Raw genomic sequence first — 22,578 nt, 5'->3', positions numbered from 1 at the left:
TCCAGCCCCAAACTATCACCAGCAAGAAGAATGCAACCACCCCAATGGACGTGAACCGGAAGGGGACTTACTCCGAGGCTGGGCTGGGGCCAGCCTTCCCTTGGTCACATGGGGAAGGGACTCCCCTGAACAAAATCAGGCTCTGACCGTAAGAAAAAGTGGAGGAAGGGTTGTGGCATGAGTTACCATCTTGTTTCTGGCAATGATGGTGACACGGGACCAGGTCATGATGTGGAGAGTACAGAAACAGCAGAGGAGTAAACTTTGAACTGTTTCTTACATTGCGGTGAAGACATGTCTGGAGAAGGCAGAAACTGGGGAGCCGTGTTCAATGTCTCTCTCACCCCCATATCCAACCCATTACTAAATTCCATAGTGTCTGTACCGTCAATACCCTAGCCTTCTCTCCTTCCCCAGGGTCTCGGCCCCAGTTCAGGTCTCCTGCAGGCACGATGACAACAGTGACTAACTGGGGCCAGTCTCTCTTCCGCAGCCGATGTCTTTGCCGCTGTTATTCGGCTACTTGGCTGTAATATACAAGCACTGCACATATGCAGACATACCAGAAAGGATCCCTGCTTCCACCTTACAGATGGTATAATGAGCATCTCCCTCACTTCCTGAAACCCACACCAGACCAAGTCATTCCTCCACTTGAAAGCCCAGCGCCTTGAGGAAATCTTTTACAGTGACCCACAACACCCTCCACGCCTTGCCTTCCCCACCCCACCCCACCCCCGACAGCGCAGAACTACTTGCACTTCCCTCCAAGTGCCCTCCCCTTTCACGCCTCTGTGCTTTTGCTCTGGCTGTCCCCTCTACCTAGAAATCCCTTATCCCCTCTCCATCTGGCATAGAAGATAAGGTCTCCTATTACTCTCTCCTCTCCCCTGCTCCACCCTCCCTATCCGACACACACACACACACACACACACACACAAATATAGCACTCCGGAAATGTTTGCTGAATGGAGACTACTCCTTGGGTCTGACAGTAGCCGGTCAGGGCTTTCTAAACTTCCCCCCGCCAAGCACTCCATAAGAAAGTGAAAAGGAAATCTTGAACTTGCCCTAAGCAAGCAGGGCATTCTCTAGAGCTTATCTTTACGTCTTATGCAAAGGTTGTATTCTATACAGATTACAGGACATATCCTTGCTTGCTTTAATAAAAAATATTTTCCCTAAATCTTCACGTCGATGATCCAGAAAGATGCTCCTTGCTTACTCGTTATCCTCTTAAATTAGCTGTCTTCACCCGCCGCAGGGACCCGAAGCGAGACGCGCATGTTGCTCCGTGTGCAGATCCTGAAGGAACAGCTGGGTTTTGGTCCCGGGGGAGTAGGGGAAGGGTGGGGGCGGAGAGGGGTCCGCAGGCTGGAGGCCCGGCCCCGCCTCTCCTCTCCCCCTCCCGCCGCAGGGGCGGAGTCGCCCGGGCCCGGCCCGCGGGGGCGGGGAGGGAGTCACTGCCGCCGGGAGCTCGCGCTCGGCTGGTTCCGGGTTGAGAGGCTGCGCTCGGACCGGAGCAGTGGCCGCCGAACCGGCAGGGGTAAGGGGCCACGCCGGGAGGGGTCTTGGGGCCGGGATCGGGCAGCTGAGCTTGCTCGCACCCCTCCTCTCCTCTGCCACGCACAGCCGCGGCTCTGCTCTGCCTGGCTTCCCCCTTCCCCAGAATTCCCCATCCCCAGCTTCTCCCCCTCCCCCCTCTGCACCCATCCCGGGATTTCAGCCCTCCTAAAGCCTCCGCCCCCCTTCTGGATCCTCTTCTCCCAGCACCCATCCCTTCACACTGTCCCTTTCTCTAGAACCTCCTTGCCAGGAGCCCCTTCCCACAGACACCAAGGCCCCCTCCCTCCAGCACCCATTGCTTCGAGTCACCCACTACCTCGAGACCACCTTTCTGGACTCGCATCCCGGCTGGTCTCTACCCAGCACCTCTTCCTCGCACCCCCTCTTCCCTCCCGGACAGCCCCCCTTCCTTCTGTAGCTCCTACTCCTGCCTCTCCCCGCCTGCTCCCCGCACCCATCCCTCGGTGCGGCCCCCGACAGCACCTCGCTCGCGCAGCCGCCCCCCTGCATCTCAGAGCCCCCTCTCCGCCGCCCCCAGCGCCATGGCGTGCAGCCTCAAGGACGAGCTGCTGTGCTCCATCTGTCTGAGCATCTACCAGGACCCGGTGAGCCTGGGCTGCGAGCACTACTTCTGCCGCCGCTGCATCACCGAGCACTGGGTGAGGCAGGAGGCGCAGGGCGCCCGCGACTGCCCCGAGTGCCGGCGCACGTTCGCCGAGCCCGCGCTCGCGCCCAGCCTCAAGCTAGCCAACATCGTGGAGCGCTACAGCGCTTTCCCGCTGGACGCCATCCTCAACGCGCGCCGCGCCGCGCGACCCTGCCAGGCGCACGACAAGGTCAAGCTCTTCTGCCTCACGGACCGCGCGCTGCTCTGCTTCTTCTGCGACGAGCCCGCGCTCCATGAGCAGCACCAGGTCACCGGCATCGATGATGCCTTCGAGGAGTTGCAGGTGAGGGTCTCGGCCGGCCGGGGGCGGGGCCGGGGGCGGGGTCCGGGCTGGACCTTGGGCTGGGCCAAGTCAGAATTGTCACGGAGCGGGGCCGCCGGCAGGGTCAGGGCCCTATCAGAATTTGTACGGGACGGGGACGGGGCGTGGCCGCGGCGAGGGGGCGGGGTTCTAGGGGCGGGGCCTAGGGCCATCCGCACCTGGCCGGGTCTGACGCGGACCCGAAGTCTGGGTGGGTCCTTGGTTGGGGAGGGGTCACCCTTGGAGTGGCACGGCCGGCACCAGTGAGATCAGAGCTGGCCCAGGTACGGGCTTGGGGCAGGGTTGGGGGTGGGGACGAATCAGAACTGGAGGGCCACTTTCTGCGGTCAGGGGCCTGGACCTGAAGGCAGGGTCCACAAATGAATGGTTCAGGACAGAGTTGGGACAAAGACAGAGATGGGAATGGGAACACTATCAGGTCTAGACAGGGGGCGGGGCCGCTGTCCAGAATGGGTGAGGACCGTTTGGAGTAGCTGAGGGGCAGCCTTGGGCCACGATGGGGCCGGGCTCAATCAGGTGTGCGTCAGGACCTAAGGGGGCAGTACCAGGGCTAGATTGCGCTGGGCAGGCCAGGGTGAAATCTGAGAGACAGTCTAAGTTATGGCCATCCAAACTGCAGAGAGGGTGAGTTTGGGTGCCAAGGCCTAGGCCAGGGTGTGTGAGGGGTTAAAGCTGGGATCAAGTCCAGGTACTACAAGAACTATTTTGGGTTTAAACCAGAAGAGAGGCCAGGTTGACAGTGGGAACAGAATTTAAAACTCAAGATTTGGAGAATAAGGCCCTGAGGTGAGGTGATTCAAGAAAAGGGGGAGGGGTGGATCTGTGGGAGTCTCCAGAAGCTTTGGTGACCTCCTTGGCTCTGTCACACTTATCAAGACCTTTGAAGACAACATGAAACAGTATATGCAGGGTAACCTGAGCATAGTCAGACTAGGACTATAAATGATCTCCCTTAAACCTTCCCGTCTTCACTGACCAACTCCTACTCAGTTCTCAAAGCCCTGCTCAAATGTCCTGTCGGTGTAAGGCTTCCCCAGTCTCCCCTGGGGAAAAAAAAAAAAGGCATTGGAGCTGTATTTCCTCAAATATCCTCTGTTAGTAAGTATGCTGTTTTAAAAAATAGTGTTCCAAGATCAGCTATATTGGGGAAATATAGTATATTCTCAATATCCCCTTGGAGGATTCTCCATGTACATTTTGCATATTAAAGGTTTGGAGAAATCTTGTAGCAAAGAGATCCATTTAATGTGTTTACTAAAATGGCACCCAAGCGTATTTCAGTGTGGAAGTCTAGAATCTTTTTCTTCACCTAAACCATTTCAATTCACCAGTCCTATGTCTTTGGCCTTGGGATACCAGTCTAGCACACAGTTCCCAAAGAGGAGGGACCGTCTCTGATTCATCTTATCTATAGCCCCAAAGCCTGGTACATCAGTATTCATCAGTAAAGTTTGAAGAATGAGTGAATGAATGAATGAATGAATGAGTGACCAATTCTGGCCTGAGCTGGCCCAGACTGTGGAGCCTTTGGAAGCAGATTTTTCACTCATTTTTTTTTAATATGCAGTGAACTAACTTGGCAGGTAGTGAGCTCCCTGGCCCTTGAGATACTAAAGCAGGAGCTAAGTAACTACTTTCCCTATTTTGTAGGAGGTGTTCCCCCCACCACCACCGACATGAGTCTCTGCAAGTCAGCCTGCACTTAGCAGGTGCCTGTGGATGACCCTTGGCCCAGCAGAAATGGCCCCATGTTCACCATCTCTCCCTCCCTGCCCCTTTCATCCCCAAACCATGACTGACTCCCTCCCAGTCTGGCTCTTTGAGGATGGAGAGCAAGAACTGGGGGCTCTGGTTGCTTGCACAGGTTGGCATCAGCCCTCTGTCCCCAGAGCATTTTGTGCCGGGCCGTGGTATCCCCATCTCTCCATCTGTGAAGTCACATAAACAGGGAGGGGAGAAATTTTGACACGGCTGAGTGCAGGTTGTGAGGGTTTGAAGGACTCTGAAACCATCTGTCCAACCTCTTCTAATATAGATGTGGAGACTGAGGTCCAGAGAGGTGATGTGACTCCCCCAAGCCCCCACTACCAGACAATGAGAGAGCCAGGCTAGAAAGCTCTGCCTGCCCCAGGCCAGATCCCTCCTCTGCCACTCAGCCCTCCTCTCCCCGTCTGACTTTCTAGCTAGAGAGGCCTCTGCCTTCTGAGCCTGCGTTCCCCTGTCTGCAAACCAGCAAATCAGAACAACTGTGTTTTGGTTTTTTACAATTCTTTCCACATCCTGGGGAATGCGGGAGAAATTAAAGGTATATTTTCTCTAAATGTTATTGAAACACTGACTCCTCAGTGAAAAGAACAAGACGGCCACTTACCTACCTTCTAGTGTACTCTCCTCTGGTCAGATAGTCTTGGGTTCCAAACCTTCCTCCAGCCCTGTGTGACTCCGCGAGTCCCTTCGTGTAAGCCTTCATGCTCTGGTCTGTAAACTGGGGTCACAGTGATTCTTTCCCACCATGATTTCAGGAGGCTGACCTGAGGGGGACCGGCTGTTGAAGATGCTTGGCACAGGGGAGGGGTGGAGTCAGCGTGCACTCCTATCCCTTCTCCTACCTGGGAGACCTCAGGTGCCCAGCTGGGCAAATGCCCACACCCGCCTCTCTTGCCTGAAAGGAGGCCTTGCTTTGGAGCCTCCTTTGGGCTTCGCAAGAAGGTGGCAGAGAAACATGCCTTCCTCACTGGAGAGGGAAGGGCTCCTGGGTGAGGTTCAGGCCACTCTGCACCCCACCTGCCTCTCTCTTCATGTGGGGTGACACAATCAACAGAGCAGGGCTCATTCGCTATGTGTGCACTGGGAATGAGGCCGAGCCTGCCCGGCACACCCCCGTCCTCTCCCGGCTGCTGGTGGTTCCGTCCCCAGGGCTCCTAGAGCCTGGGCTTGGGCCTCTCTCCTGGAGGACACCAGACTCCGAGCTGCCAGGGCCTTGGAGACCTTTTGGTGCAACCGTCCCTTGACAGATGGGGAAATGGCAGAGGAGGAGGGAGGGGACCTCGCCCCCCGGCTCGAGGCCAGAGGAGGGCTGTGCCTGGGCTCAGCCGGAGTCTCCTCACATCCCGCCTAGCGGTGGGCCAAGAGCTTTTACATTTATTATAAATCCTGGAGGCAGCAGAGCAGAAAGGTTAAGAACTCTGGCTCTGTACTGGGCAGCTTCAATCCTGGTGCTCCCATTTTCTGGCAGTGTGGCCTTAGAAAAGTTCACTTCCATCTCTGAGCTCTGAGTCCCTCATTGTCAGCAAGGGGGGTGGATGAAGTAAGATGACATTTGCAAGAACTTAGTACTGCGCTCAGCACAGAGTAAGCACTCAGTAAACGACAGTTCTAGTATGTTACCATACTGCACACTATTGACATCTGGGGCCAGGTACATCTTTGTGTGCAAGGCAATCTTGCGCATTGTAGAATGTAGTATCTCTGACCTCTAACCACTAGCGCTAACCAGTAGCACTTCCCACCCTCCCACCCCTCCCATCCCTCCCATCCCACCAACCCGTGACAACCCAGAACGTCTTCAGGCTTCCTCAAATGTCCCCTGGGGTCAAAATCAGCCCTGGTTGAGAACCTTGGCCTAGAGAAGCCCTACTCAGCTTTCCAGGCTCAGCTCAAATGTCACCTCCTCCATGAAGCTTTCCCTGACCTGCCAAGCAGAATTGCTTTGAACTTGATTCCAATACTGGGGTCAGATCCTGGCATCATCATTGATGAGCTGTGTGTCTTTGGTCAGGTCACTTTGCTTCTCTAAGCCTCCACCTGCTCACCTATAACATGGAGATAATATGACCTCCCTGGGAGGATGTTCTAAGGGTTAGGGATGCTTTATCAAAAGGGCCTGATACTATGCCTGGCACTGAGTAGCACACAACAATTTTCAGTATCTTTATTGTTTCTGATTATAAAATTAACATAATCAACAGAGCTATATAATATAAAAGTTAAAGTCCCCCCCATAATCTCACCCCATAGAAAAACATCATTAGAATTGCTTTGTGATTCTTCAGAATTTTTACTGTGTCAAGAGCATGTGAGCGTGTGTATGCGTGTGTGCGTGTGTGCATGCCCCCCCCCCTTTTTTTCACTGCTGAGCACTGGACCGCAGAGCCAAAGGGAGGGAGGGAACCCCATCTCAGAAGTCTGGGGCTTCTCAGCCAATACCTTTTGGGCCCTGGCGCATTGCCTGAGACTAGACTAAGCGCTTTTCTTTTATTAGCTCATTTAATCTTCATAAAACCCTGTCGAGTGGGTCCTGTCATTTGCTCCTTTTCCAGATAAAGAAACAGGCTCAGAGGAATTGAGTGCCTGGTTCGGTCACCCAGCTGGGAAATGGCGGGGGCAGGATTAGAAGCCAGTCTGACTGGGCCACTCACAGCCTCCCAGCTGCCTCTGAGGGCCAGGTTGTCGTCCTACCCCTTCCCCCCCGCTCCCCGCTGCCTGTCTTTGCATTTCAGGTACTCAGCGCAGGGTCAGGCTAGGACACGTGTCTGTGCTAGCTGAGGCACTGAAGGCAGGTGGCGGGACGTCATCTTGGTTAGACTTGCATCTGGCCTGAGACTTCAGCTTCCATGCCTCCAGAGAAGGGATCCCATTCAGTCCCAACCACCCCCTCCAGGCCTTATGTGACCACTGGAGCCTTTCCCAAGGCCTCTGTCCTGCCAGGGCAGACGCTGCTGGATCAGCCTTGGCTGGGAGCCCCGACAAGCTGGGCGTGGTGACCCGAGACACCGAGACAGCCACGTGGGGAAAGAGCAGGGGTAAGGGGACTGGGTTCCAGTCCCGGCTCTCGCTCCTTCCAGCTGAGCCGCGGGCGCTCCCTCCCCTCACCCTGTCCCAGTCTGGGCAACAGAAGTAACAAGACTGGCCGCTTGATGGGTAAAGAGGGAGGGAGAGTCGCTGCCCGTCCAAACAGATCACAGCTGTGAAGCCACTTTCCGTGGAACCACGGACAGGGAGGCAGTTGTGTGTGTTCTAAGGAAGCAGCCTCCACTGTTGCTTCTCCCAGCAAAGGACAGGATTTATGTGCAAACAGCAGTCTCCGTGGAGGCTGGCAGTGAGTCTGACTCAGGGCTGGCTGTCGGCATCCCCAGCTCCCTCCTCACAGGTGTCTGTGGGCTGCCAGGAACATTCATCCAGGACATCTTGGCTAAGCACAGGCCACGGTGTAGGAACTTGAATTTGGGCGGCCTCGGGACGCTGATTTCATAGAAAGCAAAGGATCGGGTAGGCAGTGACAGCCACAGAAAGAAGAACAGCGCTAAGAAAACACGAGCCAGAGTTTATCAGGCATTGGCTGTGTGCAAGGTGCTGTTCCAGGCGTTAACTCCTTTTTCCTCTCCCAGTTCCTGGTGTGGGACTAGCCCCAGCACCATTTCACAGATGAAGACACGGAGGCTGAGAGGTTCCGTAGCTTGCCCAAGATGGAGTGGGTGTGGGAGGATGTGAGACGGATACAGGGGGGAGCCAGAGCCGGGAGCTCAGACTCAGGTCTGTCTGGCTCCAAACTCCCCCTGCTCACCAACGTCCTAACTGCCTCATGCAGCACCCGAAGGTTGGGGGGCGTCAGAGCCATGACACAGCATCGCTTACTTTCCGGACCTTGAGCTCTGCTTGGACACTGGGGTGGGTGTGGAGGATTTGGAGGTGGGTTCCATCTTGAACTCAGGGATTCACTCAGTAATTTCTTCAGTCAGCACCCCTGCTGCCAGGCCATGTGCTGGGCCCGGGAGAGAGCTGAACGAGCCCCAGCCCTGCTGTGGGAGACAGGCCCATCAACTGTGAGGTCACGTCCCCGTCTCCGCTGGCTGTAACCGAGAGTCATCCGGGCCTCTGTGGGGCTGACAGTAGGGCTGAGGGCAGAGAGAGAAGACATTGTGGACACAAGGAATCAACCCACCCCCAGCCCCCGTCGCCTGGGGGCACAGTGCAGGGGCAGGGGCAGTGCTTTGCCTGGCACTCTCACCGAATCTTCACGGCACACCTGTGAGGTGGGTCTCATTGCCCTGTTTTACAAACGAGGAAACCGAGGCTCAGACACTGTGCCCACTGCCACGGCACCAGGAAGTGTTGCTGGAACTGGGACTCAGGTTGTCAGACCAGGGACAGGCATGGAGATGAGTGGGTGGGTGGTTGTGGCTGGAGGGGAGAATGTCTGGGGCCAGGCGGGAATAGGAGAGTGAGGTTGGGCCGGCTCGGAAAGGGCCTTGAACACATGCCCCCATACACCCCAAGGAGCTTGGATTTGTTCCTGGAGATGCTGGGGAGCCAGGAACAGGTTTGAGCTGGCAAGCGGGGCCTGGTCAGGTCTGCGTGATGGGCAGTGGGCAGTTTGGAGGGCTGGGAGAGCCTGGGGGCAAGGGGAGCAGCCAGGAGGCCTTGTGAGAGACTGCGAGTAGGGGGGTCCGGGAGGGGTGAGGCTCAAAGAGAGAGAGAGAAGACATGCAAAGAGTTCAGGCCTGCCGGGGGAGCAGGAGCTTGAGGATGGGGGAGAGGAAGAAGGTGGTGCCAGTTCAGTTTGCCGTGGTAAGACTTCCGGCGTCCTCGGGTCAGAGCAGGAGAGAGAGCAGTACGGGAGCGTGGAGAAGGGGAGGGGGCCTGGGCACCCACGTGGCCCTTTCATGCGGCCATCTTATTTAGTCCCACCCCAAACCCATGGGTGGCTCTGATGCCCATTTTACAGATTAGGCTCTGAGAGGTGGGCCCTGAGAGGGGAAGAGGTGATCCGCCCAAGGTCATGCAGCTGGGATTCAAACCCAGGTTTTTCTGAGGCCAGAGTTCACGCTATCTCTACTGGGCAGCACTGCTTGTGATGGGGCTGAGACGGCTCCCTGAAGCCTTGGGCAGGTGGCTTCCTGCAGCAGCTAGGCTGGGAGAGGGCTGGCCCCACAGGAGGGGAGGTCTGCCTTTGGGAGCATAGGAGCCCTGGCTCTCTGTCCTCCCCCCAGCTGCTGCCCCAGTCCTGGCCTCTCCAAACCTATGGGAGCCCCAGAGCCTCTCAGCTGACATTTGCATAATTGTCTGCTCAGGTTTGTTGCTGGCCCTAACTTTGCTCCCTCTCCAAAGAAGGCGTACAGAGCTGTGGCTCTGCCCTCTGAGGTTTGTCCCTCCTGACTCCCCTCTTCCTGGCATCCTCCTGCTCTGATGGGCCGGCAGAGTCCAGCTCCCCCAAGCTGACCTTCAAGGCCTCCTCCACCCCCTGCTCGCACCCCAGCTGGCCCCACTGGCCTTTCCACTTTGGAACTCCACCCCCCTGTCCATACCTGGCTCCTGTCATTCCCAACTGCCCCCCACTTCCTGCACACACCAGGTGTGCCCCTGCCCAACTGGTCTCTCCACCTGGGGTGCTCTGGCCCCACCCAGGAGACCTGAAGGAACCCTGCCCATCCGTCCATCTTCCCTGGGCTTTCCATCAGACATAAAGTCTCTCCTGGAAGCTCTGCTGCTTCTGACTCCCTGCTTCACACGTAGTTGGGATGATTACGATGATCGTAACAGCAGCCAAGAGTGACAGTGTACCCTGTGCGTCACGTCAGGTCATGAATCAAGTCATCGGATGCTCACAGCCCCAGAGCCAACACTGGTATTAGCTGCACTTTACAGATTTGGAAACGGAGCTGTGCGACCTTAGGCCAGCTGCCTGACCTCTCTGAGCCTCGGTTTCCGCCTCCATGAGATGGAGGTGATAAAGGCCCTTGCCTCCTGAAGGGGTTGTGAGAATTGCATGACACGCGCCTGTGAGCCCACACCGCGCCGCTGCCCTTCGGCAGAGCCACTCCTTCCACCACGGGCTTCCTGTTTGTGTCTCGCTTCTGCCTGCAGTACGTTTGCCGGCTGGTTCTCTGTCAAGCTGTGTGGCCACGGGCCAGTCAGTCCCTTTCCGCGCACTTCAGTTTCCTGTTAGAGAGATCCAGAGGGTTTGACCAGACGGTTCCTGGTGCTCTGCATCTGTGCCGCCTGAGACACTAGCCACCGTCCCCTGGGGCTCTTGAGCTCTTGGAATGTGTCTCCCAACATCTCACTGCCACTGAGGAACTGAGTTTCAGTTTTATTTCATTTCAAATCATGTGAACTTTACGTGTGGCTGGTGGTGGCTGTATCGGACAGTGCAGGTCTGGACAAAGAGACAAGGCTGGAGAAGAAATTTGGGGCCAGGGGTGAAGGCCTTGAGTGCCGCACTCAAGCTTCGTGGCCGTCTGCCCCGACGCCATGGAAATCCTGCAGTGGGACACGGGGGAGAAGCGTGGACAGATCTGTCCCACAGAGCAGTCACTACAGCTGCTCTGTGGGGCACTTGGAGCGTGCAGGGGCAGAGGGGAGCCTAGGGTCACAGTCCAGGAAAGCAGGGGTGAAAAGCAAACCAGGGGCAGTGGGTGTAGACAGGAGACAACTGGCAAGACAAACGTGATGACCGATTGCCCTGGTGGGCGGGCAGTGTCAAGGATGACTCCCAGATTTCTCACGTGGATGGCAGTAGGGGTCGGGGTGGCCTTCGCTGAGATGGCGGCCTGGGAAGAGCAGCAAGTCTGGTGTCCCCTAACCCTATTCCAGCATTATCTGTCACGTTAACTCACGTGTCCCTGTCTTCTCCCCCAACTCATTGGCACCCCTCCTGAGGCATCCCTCTGCCTGTTGCTGACACAGCACCATGTGGGCTCAAGGAAACCTCCACTCATGTTTGTGGAACGAGCAAAGGAGTGTCCCGGTGCTTCCAGGGTCCTGGAGGAAGAGGCAGGCCTGCCCTCCTCGTTCCTTGGCCCTGGAAGCAGGGAGCGATTTGTCCAATTCCCTAGGGTGCCCTCAGCCACGTAAGGAACTCCGCCTCCAACACGGTTTTCTCAGGGATGCTGAGGAGCCACGTGGGGAGCTGAGTCTCACGTGGACCTGTGAGGACACGAGGGGGGACGACTGTCACACTCAGCTCATCCCTCAGACACCTGCATCTCAGCTGTGTCCCAAGCTGGACAGCCCCAGGGCTGGCAGGGAGGGCCTGAGGCGCCATCCATCTGTCCTCTCAGGTGAATGAGATTTGTCTGTCTGTTCCGATGACTCAGACGCCTGTGAACCTGCTAGGACTGACGCTCGGCTGTTCGCAGCGGCTGAGCGGCGGCAGGTAGCTGGTGTGGATCTCTCTCCCCGGACAACCGGCCTGCAGGAAAGGCCCCCGGGCAGGGGTGGGCCGGCTGACTGTGTCGGTGTATTCCCAGCCCGTGACCTCACATGGATCGCTGGGAATCGGCTTTGCTGGCAGCATTTACACCACAGAAATTGGCAAGTTAGCAAACACTAGAAATCAAGGCTTTCCTCTTTTTTTTTTTTTTTTTGAGGGCCAACTTCCTAGCTCATCACTGAGCGGCGATCAGCCATCAGGGACCCAGGCTCCCTCCTCCTCCTACCCCTCTGGCTTCAGCTTGTGACTTCCATCTTTACAGCTGCCTCATGGCCCGAGGCGGCTCCTGGAGCCACACAAGCTGCCCCAGTGTCCCCATCTAACTCCTGTTTCCAAGACTGCCTCCTCGTGGTCCTGCCACTGTGTCATCTCAGGTGACAGCTCAGAGAAGAGGAGCCTTCCCTGACCACCCTCCCCCAAACTCACCCCCATCCCGCACCACTTTATTTTCTCTAGAGCACAGACCATAACCCAGAATCGCCTGATTCTTTGGTGATTTTCCTTGCTCGTTATCTCTCTTCCCCACCACACTGGACGGTCCCTATGGATAAGGACTGTCTGTCTCGCTCTCTACTGTATCCCCAGAGCCTCAGCGGTGCCTGGCACATAGTAGTTGCTCAATAAATATTTGTTGCATGACTAAGAGACAGTAAGCAAAGATAATTTCTGCATGCTTCCCTTAGCGTGTCATCATGACCATCTTCCCATGTTGCCACCTTGTCTATAAAATTAGTTGGACCAGATGTTTTCCAAGGGTCCTCCCTGCTCTGATGAGCTGAGTGAGTAGGAGGGAGATGAGGGTGAACAGGTAAGTCAGCTCCCTGGCGTCTCTCACAGCCCAGGCTGACTGGAAAACCCAGGTCCTGCTCAGAAGCTGTTTCCACAGAAATTCATCCGCAAAGCAAACTTCCTCGAGTCCCATCTTAGTGTCAGGTCTTTGACGGGTACAGGGAATAGAGAGCAGGTAAGGGCCCGCTCCACAGGACTCATGGGCTCGTGGCGGAGGGGCACTAGGGATAGACAGGAGAACTAGTTATGATACATTGAGCGAAATGGCCAATACATGCAGACAGCTGGCCCTGTCATGGGGGTACCCACCTCAATGCCACATTTGTTCATTTGACTATTATTCATTGAGGCCCTGCTGTGTGCTGAGCACTGTGCTAAACACTGGGGATCCAACAGTGAACAAACCAGACAAGACTCCTGCTCTCAGGATATTCACAGTCTGGTGGAAGAGACGAGCAGTAAACATGCTAACAAGTGAGCAAGAGCGTCTCGGACAGCAGAAGGTGCTAGGAAGACCTCGAAACAGGATGTGGGGCAGAGGGTGTAGGGGCTGATGTTGTACCTGGGGCAGTCAGGTGAGACCTCCCTAAGGAGGTGGCGTCTGAGCTGATATGTTAATGACACAACGGAATCACCAGGAGAAAATCCCAGGGGAGTGCATTGGCCCGAGGAAGCAGCAAGGGCGAAATCATGGGGCTGAGACAAGCCCGTGATGGAGCAAGAAGAAGAAGGCCACCTTGGCTGCATGGGAGCAAGGGGAGAGGGATGGTGGAGACAGGTGTGGGACTAGGGTGAGGTGCAGCATTGAAATAGGCACCCCAAAACTCTGAGTGAGATGGATAATACTTAATGCAGTTTTAAAAAATATGAAAGCAAAAAACCCATGATGAACAGAAGATCAAATTTTTAAATAAAAACAAAATTACTAGCACTGTCATGCTGAGCCCTACTGGAATCTGAGGCGAAGGAAAAATCAGTAATACTGATCGTGGCCTTATTGAAGTTTTCCATATGTTGTATATTACGGCTTTTCGTCACTGTTTGCCATGGGTGTCATCCCTGTAGAAAACATGTCAGCTGACATCAAGATCATGGTCCAATTATGGTTTTCCCCTTACTTGCTTGGCTGCATGCTTTGGGGCCAGTTTCATGACCTCTCTGTACCTATTTTTCCATCGGAAAAATGTTCCTCTGTGTTGTTGAAGAGGATTAAATGACCCGATACAAGCAAAGGACCGAGAACAGCGCCTAGCGCACTGGATGCCTTAGTCGTAGCGGAGAACAGTGGTATGGCCTTGGTACCCACCCGAGGAGTCTCAGCCACGAGTCCCCGCCAGCAAATGAGCCTGGGGTGGAATGTATGTGGAAGCGGGTTGGAGACAGGGAGACCACCAGCTCTTACGATGGCTGGAGGGGAGGCTGTTGCAAAACTGCGGAGGAAAGATGGAAAGATGAAAGCAGCCCGAGCATCTGGGAGACTTGGGCGTTGTTGAACTGTGCGGGGAGGACGGTGTTGGGCCAGGTCGCGGGAGCGCGGCGGCGGTCTGTCCCGGGCCCCACATCCCGGTCTTGTGTTGTTCCAGAGGGAGCTGAAGGAGCAGCTTCAGGCCCTTCAGGACAGCGAGCGGGAGCACACCGAGGCGCTGCAGCTGCTCAAGCGACAGCTGGCAGAGACCAAGGTGAGCAGGGCCTGGGCGCGGAGGCGGGGCCTGCGGGGCGGGGATGGGGCGGGGCTTAAAGGTGCCAGACCTATTACGAGAGGGGCGTGGCTGGGGGTGGGACGGAGGCGGGGGCCTACGAAGGTAAGTGTGACAGTACCCTCTCCCAGGACTGAGGGCAAGGATTTGGGCTGGTGCCTGGGTGTGAGGGTGGGGCCCTTTCTCCCTTCCTGCTCTGGGCGGAAGGTGAGGTGGGATCAGGGAGCAATCCAGGAAACAACCCTGAGCCTGTTTCCTTGAAGCCGTCCTGATGATTTGGGGACCAGCCTTGGTATCGCTCTCTTAAAATCAGACCGTGGGGATATGGACTCTGCCGTAAAGTCGGGACAATTCCTGTAGTCTCTGGCTGCAATGGTTTGAAAAGAAAGGCTTTTTCTGGGCCTGAGAGGGAGGCCCTGGATTCTGATCCAGCCCCTAACTCGCCGTGTGACAGTGGGTAAACTGTCTACTATTCTGGACCCCTGGTCTTCCCATCTGTACACTGGAGACCCTGCCAGGCTCCTTCCAGCCCTGAAGTTCTAGATCCCAGGACCTCCCTCTGAATTCCCACCACAGATGTGTCACCAACTGGACAAGAGTTGCTTTGATTTCTGCCCTTTCTGGGACCAACAAGTGGGGACTCAGGCCCAGCTGCTAAGCTCTGCGGTGATTGCAGTCTGGCTCCCCTCACTAGCAAAGGTGCAGCTGCCAGCAGCAGCTGAAGTAGAGCCTTAGGAATGCTCTGGACCTCTGGGGGGGGTCCCCTGGGGGCCTAGAGAGGCCATTTGAGATCCAGACCTGTGCCCCAGCTCGGCCACCAACCCGTGTGGGGTCTCAGGGAGGTCATGACAAACATTTCTTTAGAGAACATTCTGGAGTGCCTGTAGGCAGGACCCTCAGCAGGCAATAGATGAAAAACAGAGAGCGCTGGCCTATTTGCCTTCCACAGCCTCAGTTTCCCCATCTGCCCAGTGATTCTGCACCCTCAGGTGAAGAGAAGCAAATGGAAGCCTCTGTGTGAATGAAAGTAGAATATTATGGTCTAGTTTTTTCCCCAGCCTTCTCTTCTCTCCACTCCCCATTGTTTTTCTCCACTGACCTTTTCCTCCCCTGCTTTCCTGTCCATCTGTCTACCTCTGGGGGGTCCTGTGGGGCCACCTCCCCCTCCAGTTCCCCAAGCCCTGCTTCCTGTCTGGACTGGGGTGTTTATACAAGAAATGCCTATGGATGCTTTGGAGGTCATATTTCACCTGGTGCCTGACTCGCTTTCCTGCAGCGCCTGCCCCTCCAATGGCCCGGCCTGAGGGCCTGTCTGATCTCCCTCCCTGGGCCCAATGTTTTCCTTGGTCGGTGCTGACCAAGTGACGCATTCTTGGCAGGGTGTTTTTCTGAACCGGCCCCCATTCCTCTGAGCCCCAGTGTATTCCCAGGGATGTGGTGGGCTGGGGTAGGGGCTGCTTTCCCAGGCACAGCACCAAAGGGATTGGGGGTGGGGTGGGGGTGGCTCTGCCCTAGAAAAAACTAGAATAAATGAGGCACGCCAGTTGAGCTGAACCTTTCTCTGGGCTGGTAATTGTGTTTTCCATCATTGTCTCACTGAACCCCACAGAATGTCACCTCTGTGACAGCAGGACTCCCCAGAACCTAGAACAGTGCCTCCCGCACAATAAATAGTTGTAGAACAAATGAGTGTGTGTGGTGTGAGGGGGATATCTTCCGAGGTAGGAATGTCAGCTCCATTTTATTGGCAAGGAAACTGAGGCACAGAGAGGTTGAGGAACCAGCCTAAGGCCCCACAGCTAGTAAGTGGTTAATTGGGAGCTTGCTGTCCAATTTTGTCAGAACCTAGAGCGTATTCCAGCCCCACGCTGGGAGGTCCTCAGCCGGATCTATGTCTTTGTGGTCAGCAAGACAGGCAGGTTGGCAAGACCTTTCAGGGACATACTTGAAGCACCCATGGTTGGCTGTCACTCCGATGTTCCACTTTTGAACTACCCTTCCCTGTCTCTCCCGCTTTTGCTACCCATCCTCCTCCGTCCTGCAGGTAGTAGGCCCCCATCCTAAAAAGAAGACGGAGTCTGCACCCACCTCTGCAGAGCAATTTTTGGCAAGACTCTTTCCTCCTTTACCTCTCAAGCTGATTCTGACTGCCAGCCTTGTGCCAGGCCCTGGGATGGGCACGGGAAGCGCAAGGCTGGGAAAGACGTCATTCTTACCCCCGGGGGGTTTGTCCACTAGCTGGAGCCACATAAAATGTGAGACTGTGTATTTGGAATATTTACGAAATGCTCTGGAGACATTTAACTATTTCACTGCCTGAGAAAGTTAGGGAGAATGTCACAGAGGAAGTAGCTTTCAATCTGGGTCTTGCAGGTTGAGTAGGAGTTTGCCTGTTGAATAAAGAATTTATTGGGGGGTGGGCCATTCTAGGCAGGTAGAATTGCAACTCAATGGCACTAGAGAGGTAAATTGGGATCAGATGGAGGACTTTGAATGCCGGGCTAAGGAATTTAGTGTTTTACGAGTTATCAGGGAGCCCAGAAAGGTTCCTAAACGGCATTGGCTTTGACCCACTTTGCACATTGGAAGGGTCACTGTGGCGGTGAGTTTGTTGTCAAAGACAGAGCTGACTTGCAGACCAAGAGAGTTGGATGGCCTGTGGGATCCCAGGAGTCTGTGTGGTTGAGGCAGGTGGAAAGATGAATGTGGTGCTCGGGAGACGTGCAAAGCCATGGGTAAGGACATGGCAGCCATCCTCAAAGCAGTGGGGGTGGAACATCTAGGAGGGGATGTAGGTGAGAACGGAAGGAGCTGGCCCGGAGGGAGCAGCCACAGAGGTGGGAGGCAAACCAGAACTTGCAGCTAGTGGAGGGTGGCCAGTGTGCTAAACGCTGCCATGGAGGGGCCCGAAAAGGAGCCGGAAGGGGTGGCTGTGGGATTTGGGGGGGCCTTGGAGGACAGCGGCAGATGGTGCAGGAAGGGCAGGCCCCATCTTCTCCACCTGTGACCCGCACAGAAGCCTCAGGGTTCAGGGAGGGGCTCAGGGAGGCCACAGGCAGCCTGGCTGTTCATCCCCAGCCTCTCCTCCGCCCCCTTTGTCTGCCTGGCGCTCTGGGTGGGCATGCGCGGGGCGGCTGGCCCGCTGCCAGCAGTTCTTCCTGCTGCCGCCACAGGAGGGAACTGGCCCTAATTGAGCCTTTGTCAAGCCTCCCACAGAGCCCGGGGCACTGAACACAGCAGGGTCTCTGACTCTCTGAACTCCCAGCCAGAATCCCACAAAGTAAGATTGCAGAGGCAGGCCCCCGCACGCTGCCCTGCCGCAGCCGGCCACACTTCTGCAGCCCGCATTGTCCCTGCATCCCCAGTTGACTTCCCGCCTGTCCTGCAGGCCCCCCGCTCAGAAGCCATCTCTCTGTAATCAGCCTCTTTCTCCGTACCTCAGACAATGCCATGCACTTCGTGAACACGCCCCCACTGATCTTGCCCAGAACCCCGCGATGTGGTCATGTAACTCCTCTCACAGATAAGAAAACAGCCTCAGAGACATCAGGCAACTGAGGTCGCCGCCGCTGGAGACCCAGAGCTAGGACTCTCACCCGGGCTATTGGGCGCCGACACCCGTGCCCTTCACCACACAGGTCCCTCCTGGGCCTGGCAGTGCCCGCGGGAGCAGAGAAGTAGGCAAGTCCAGTCTTGCCTCCTGTGATCAGGGCTTTAACCTCCAGCTCTGGTTTCTCAGCTGGGGGGTCGCAAGGGTGGCAGGACAGGGTGGGTGACCACCAAGGTTTGCCCGGCACGTTGCGGTTTTTAAAGCTCTCTGATATCTGTGATTTCCTTGTCATCTATGCTTGAGCCCCATGAGTGATTTTTTTTTAACAAATAAAGACCTCCCTGTAGCCTAGACTGAACCGAGCATCTTCTCCCTGCCCACCACTCTTCCCCAGCTTCCCTGCCCTCCCACCCCCAGGCCGGAAAGCTGGGCATCAGCCTCACACCTTTCTCTCCTGTATCCCTACAGCCAGCCGGTCCGGCACCAGGGCTAAAGAGGCTGCCCCCAAATGTCTTCCAAGCCACAGTCCCTCTGCGGCTCCTCTAGTTCAAGCCTCAGTGATTTTCCTAACGGGCACGTGGAATCCGGTGCTGTCCCCTGCTAGGCCAGCTCCACGTCCCGCCACCATGCTTTTCTTTTTTCTTTTTTTTTTTTTAATGATTTTTTATTATATTATGTTAGTCACCATACAGTACATCCCCGGTTTCCGATATAAAGTTCGATGACTCATTAGTCCGCCACCATGCTTTTCCACGTGCCCTTCCCCCACCCTTGCTTCTCACCACAGCGAGGCTCTCGGCTTCCTCCTCTCTCGCAGGGGTCACCCCATCTGCTCCCTCTGGCCTAACCCCTGATGACTGTCCCCACAGTCTTCCACCAAAAGCTTGCGGACCACCATCGGGGAGGCGTTCGAGCGGCTGCACCGGCTGCTGCGCGAGCGGCAGAAGGCGATGCTGGAGGAGCTGGAGGCCGACACGGCGCGCACGCTGACGGACATCGAGCAGAAAGTCCAGCGCTACAGCCAGCAGCTGCGCAAAGTGCAGGAGGGGGCCCAGATTCTGCAGGAGCGCCTGGCCGAAACCGACCGCCACACCTTCCTGGCTGGGGTGGCCTCGCTGTCTGAGCGGTAAGTGCCCGCCCGCCAGCCGCCCTCCTGGGACAGGTATCCCCTCCCCAGCCTGTGTGGGGAGGTGGGGCTGGAGGCACAGCTGGTGGGTAGCAGAGAACTCCTTCATTCCCATCTTCATCAGACAGGTCCGGGCCATCTGCTGTGTGCCAGGGCCGGGGCTAAATTAGCTTTATGTGTTTATATTGTGGTCTCTGTATAGTAAGCAGAATCATATAGGATATTCCTTATAGTGCAACGTTATTTATATTACAAATATAGATTATATTGTTTATAATATTGATATTATAGGTAATAAATAATATTTATATTATTATAATCCTCTTAGCTCCCTTGGAGGTAGTTACTGCTGCCATCCCCATTTGACACATGTAGGAACAGGCACAGAGACGCTAGATCACTTGGCCAAGACCCCTCTAGTATATGGCAGAGCCAGGATTCAACTGCATGGCTCTCTGGTCCTATAGCCGCCTTTAATAATGATACCACTTCATTATTGGTCTGTTGATGATCAATCCTGACAGCTAACATCATGTATTCAGTGTTGACCGTAAGCCAAGCACTGTGGTAGCACTTTAAGTACATGACGCCAGGTCATCCTCAAAACAAACCTGGGGGGCAGGTGCTACCTTAGTACCCATTTTAAAGATGAAGAAACTGAGGCCAGCTAGAGAAGTAGGAAGTGGCATAAGCAGGCACTTGACTCTGGGGCTGGCAGACTTTACATACATGACCTTGACCTTTGTCAGCTGCCCTGAAGGTGGCTGTAGGACCCCCAGTGTTGAGACCAAAATCCAGCCCCCAGTGCAGCCTGCTCTCCTTCCTTCTTTCCAGGCTTAAAGGGAAAATCCATGAGACCAACCTGACTTATGAAGACTTCCCGACCTCTAAGTACACAGGCCCCCTGCAGTACACCATCTGGAAGTCCCTGTTCCAGGACATCCACCCAGGTAAGGCCCTTCCTGCCAGTCCCCAAGAGCGCCCAGGAAGAGGCAAGGGTTAGCACGGGCAGGAGCTAGGAGGGTACCCCCCAGCCCAGCTGCCTGCTCTAAACAGAGCATGGGGGCAGGGCAGAGGGATGAGGAGAGTTTCTTGCGAGCACCTGCTGTGTTCCAGGGCTTGTGCCGGGCACCCACACAATCACTTAGCTCAGTGAATCCTCATACAGCCATTATGAGGCCATTAGTATGTCCATGCTCCAGATGAAGAGACTGAGGCCTTGCCCAGTTCATTCATCCGTCCTCCACATACAGCACATATCACACCACATACTATGCTAGGTATTGGAGACATAGCAGTGAGCAAAAGAGGCAAAAGTCCCTGCCCTCGTGGGTCTTACATCATAGGGGGAGAGAAAATGAAAGTAAATAAGTAAAATCCATAGTTCATTATATAAGGAAAAAAGATAAGGGAGCTAGGGGATGTTAGGTTGGATAGTGATTTTAGGTAGAAGGCCCAGTTAGAAGACCTCACCGGGAAGGAAGCATAGAAGTAAAGGCCTGAAAGAAGAAGGAGAGTGATCCATGCAGGTTTCTGAGGGAAGAGTGTTCCTGGCAGTGGGGATAGCAAGTGCAAAGGCCCTGAGGCAGGAGCAAGCCTGGCATATTCAAGGAACAGTGAGGAGGCTGGTGTGGCTGGAGTGGAAGAGAGTAGAGGTGAGGAGGTCAGGGAAGTAGCAGACTGGCCAGACCCCCAGGCCAAGGTGAGAACTTCAGATTTCATGCTGAGTGCGATGGGAGCCATTGGAGGGCTTGGGGACATGCAGTGACATGCGCTTAAGTTCCTCGAGGCTCCGTCTCATTCCCAGGTTAAGAACAGACTGAAGGGGGTGAAGGGTGGGGCTGGGACACTGGTTAGGAGGTTTCCACGATACTCCGGGCCAGTGATGGTGGCGTGGAGCTGGGTGATGGCAGTAGAGGTAGAAAAATGATCAGATTTAGGATATACTTTGAAGGGAGAGCCAACAGGATCTGCTAATGAGTCAGATCTCAGGTGTGAGAGAAAGAAGACAAGGAAACTACAATGATGCGGGCCGAGGTGCCTGGAAGGACAGAGCTGTAAGCACGTGAGGTCTGCCATACGGATGAGCTGTCTAAGTGCTGGTGCTGAGAAGGCAGATGGAATGACTAGCACCGTAGAGGACAAGGGTCAGGGCTGGCGATGTCATCATGTGGACAGTATTTAATGAGCCTGGATGACATCACCTAGGAAGTGAGAGAAGAGAGATGGGGGGCTCTTAACTTGGAAGACCTGGGGCACTCCCAGGTAGTAGGGACAGGAGGGAGACCCAGCCAAGGGGACCAGGAAGGAGCAGCCAGAGAAGTGGGCCGGGGGCGCGGGGGGTGGGAACCCGGGTGTGTCCTGGAAGGCCAGTAGGGAGAGTGGCTGATGGCAGCAAAGGCCGCTAAGCCACGTGGGAGAACCCCGAACCGACTGCTCTCCAGCAACATGGAGGTCTTCGGTGATGAGAGCTTAGCGGAGCCATAGGGGCGTAAGCCAGGTAGGAGGCCATCCAAGAGCGAACGGGAGGAGAGCGAGTGGAGAGAGTGCGTGGAGACAGTGCTTTCTATTTCTAAGACAGGCGTTTGATTTAGGGGATGGAGAGAGAAGGTGGCAGAGGCTGATGAAGGTGGAAGAAGTAAGAGCCTATTTGTGGGCGACGGGAAAGACCCAGTGGAAGGAGGGCCGAGCTGAGGGCGAAGGGCAGAGAGAGTGGCTGGGGAGACAGCCAGGAGGGAGGGTCTGCTGCTGCCTCTGCTGGGAGCCCAGACAGCTCATCTTCGGTAGCCCAGAGGAGGGAGAATAAATGAGCAGTGGTGGGAGCTTGAGAGGATTCTCCTCTGTTGGCCTCTCCTTTCCCAGTGAGGTGGGAAGCAAGGTTGTCGGCTGAGATGAGGATGGTGAGAGGAGGTGATGGGAGGTTCGCAGAGAGAGGAGGTCTGAACAGGTTTCTAGTGGAGGGAGTAGACCCCGGCACCTGAAATCATACCAACCTACAAAGGCACCATGTCCTTTAAAGGTGAGACATGGATATAAAGGGGAGTTCTCCCTAAGAGGTAGGCACTATTATTATCCTCATTTTTTCGGTTGAGGAAAGAGGCACAAAACCGTTAGGAACTTGTCCATGATCACATCCTGGAAGTGCTACAGCCAGGATTTGCACTCAGACCTCCAGAGCCCAGAGCCTGTGCCCTTACCTACTAAGCCAACCGGGCATCCTCTGGCCTCACACCAACCCAGGAAGACGGGGTGGGAGACTGAGGCTCAGAGAGGCTCACTGATTTCCTTAGTCACACAACAGGCAGAGCTTGGATTCATTCTTTCGACCTATGTAGACTTTGAAAGTCCCTGAAGGCATTTTTAGGAGTCAGGAGAAACAGATGGGCAAACCTGTCAGACCCTGACAGCTATGATGAGGGACTCACACAGTGCTGTGGAAACCCCGAGGGGGAAAGAGGAGGCTCTGGATGGGGCAGGGGAGGGGCCAGGAGAAGCCCTCAACAGATGATGTTTGAAGGCTGAGGCTTTTGCCACTCGGGGAAGGGTGGGGCCTGGTGGGGCCTCCAGACTGTTCCTAGTGTGGGGAACTGCAGAGGCAAAGGCAGTGGGGAGGGCAGGAGCGTGAATGATCCCAGGATGTTCATGATAGG

At 55.5% G+C, this 22,578-nt stretch overlaps 1 protein-coding gene across 1 annotated transcript in view; it reads left to right on the top strand.

Annotated features, from left to right (window-relative positions):
• Positions 1 to 1,459: 1,459 nt before the first annotated feature.
• The window catches only part of TRIM62 (tripartite motif containing 62), a 29,470-nt gene continuing 8,351 nt past the window's right edge, over positions 1,460 to 22,578 (top strand). The window contains exons 1-5 of the mRNA XM_044390565.3: positions 1,460 to 1,546; positions 2,105 to 2,516; positions 14,139 to 14,234; positions 18,672 to 18,928; positions 19,763 to 19,878. Of these exons, the coding sequence (XP_044246500.1) occupies positions 2,109 to 2,516; positions 14,139 to 14,234; positions 18,672 to 18,928; positions 19,763 to 19,878 (877 nt within the window). The 5' untranslated portion in view covers positions 1,460 to 1,546; positions 2,105 to 2,108. The remainder of the gene's footprint in view (positions 1,547 to 2,104; positions 2,517 to 14,138; positions 14,235 to 18,671; positions 18,929 to 19,762; positions 19,879 to 22,578) is intronic.

This window comes from Ursus arctos, unplaced genomic scaffold (genome assembly GCF_023065955.2).
Source record: "Ursus arctos isolate Adak ecotype North America unplaced genomic scaffold, UrsArc2.0 scaffold_32, whole genome shotgun sequence".
Classification (NCBI taxonomy): Eukaryota; Metazoa; Chordata; class Mammalia; order Carnivora; family Ursidae; genus Ursus; species Ursus arctos.
This window is presented reverse-complemented; position numbering and strand designations above follow the sequence as displayed.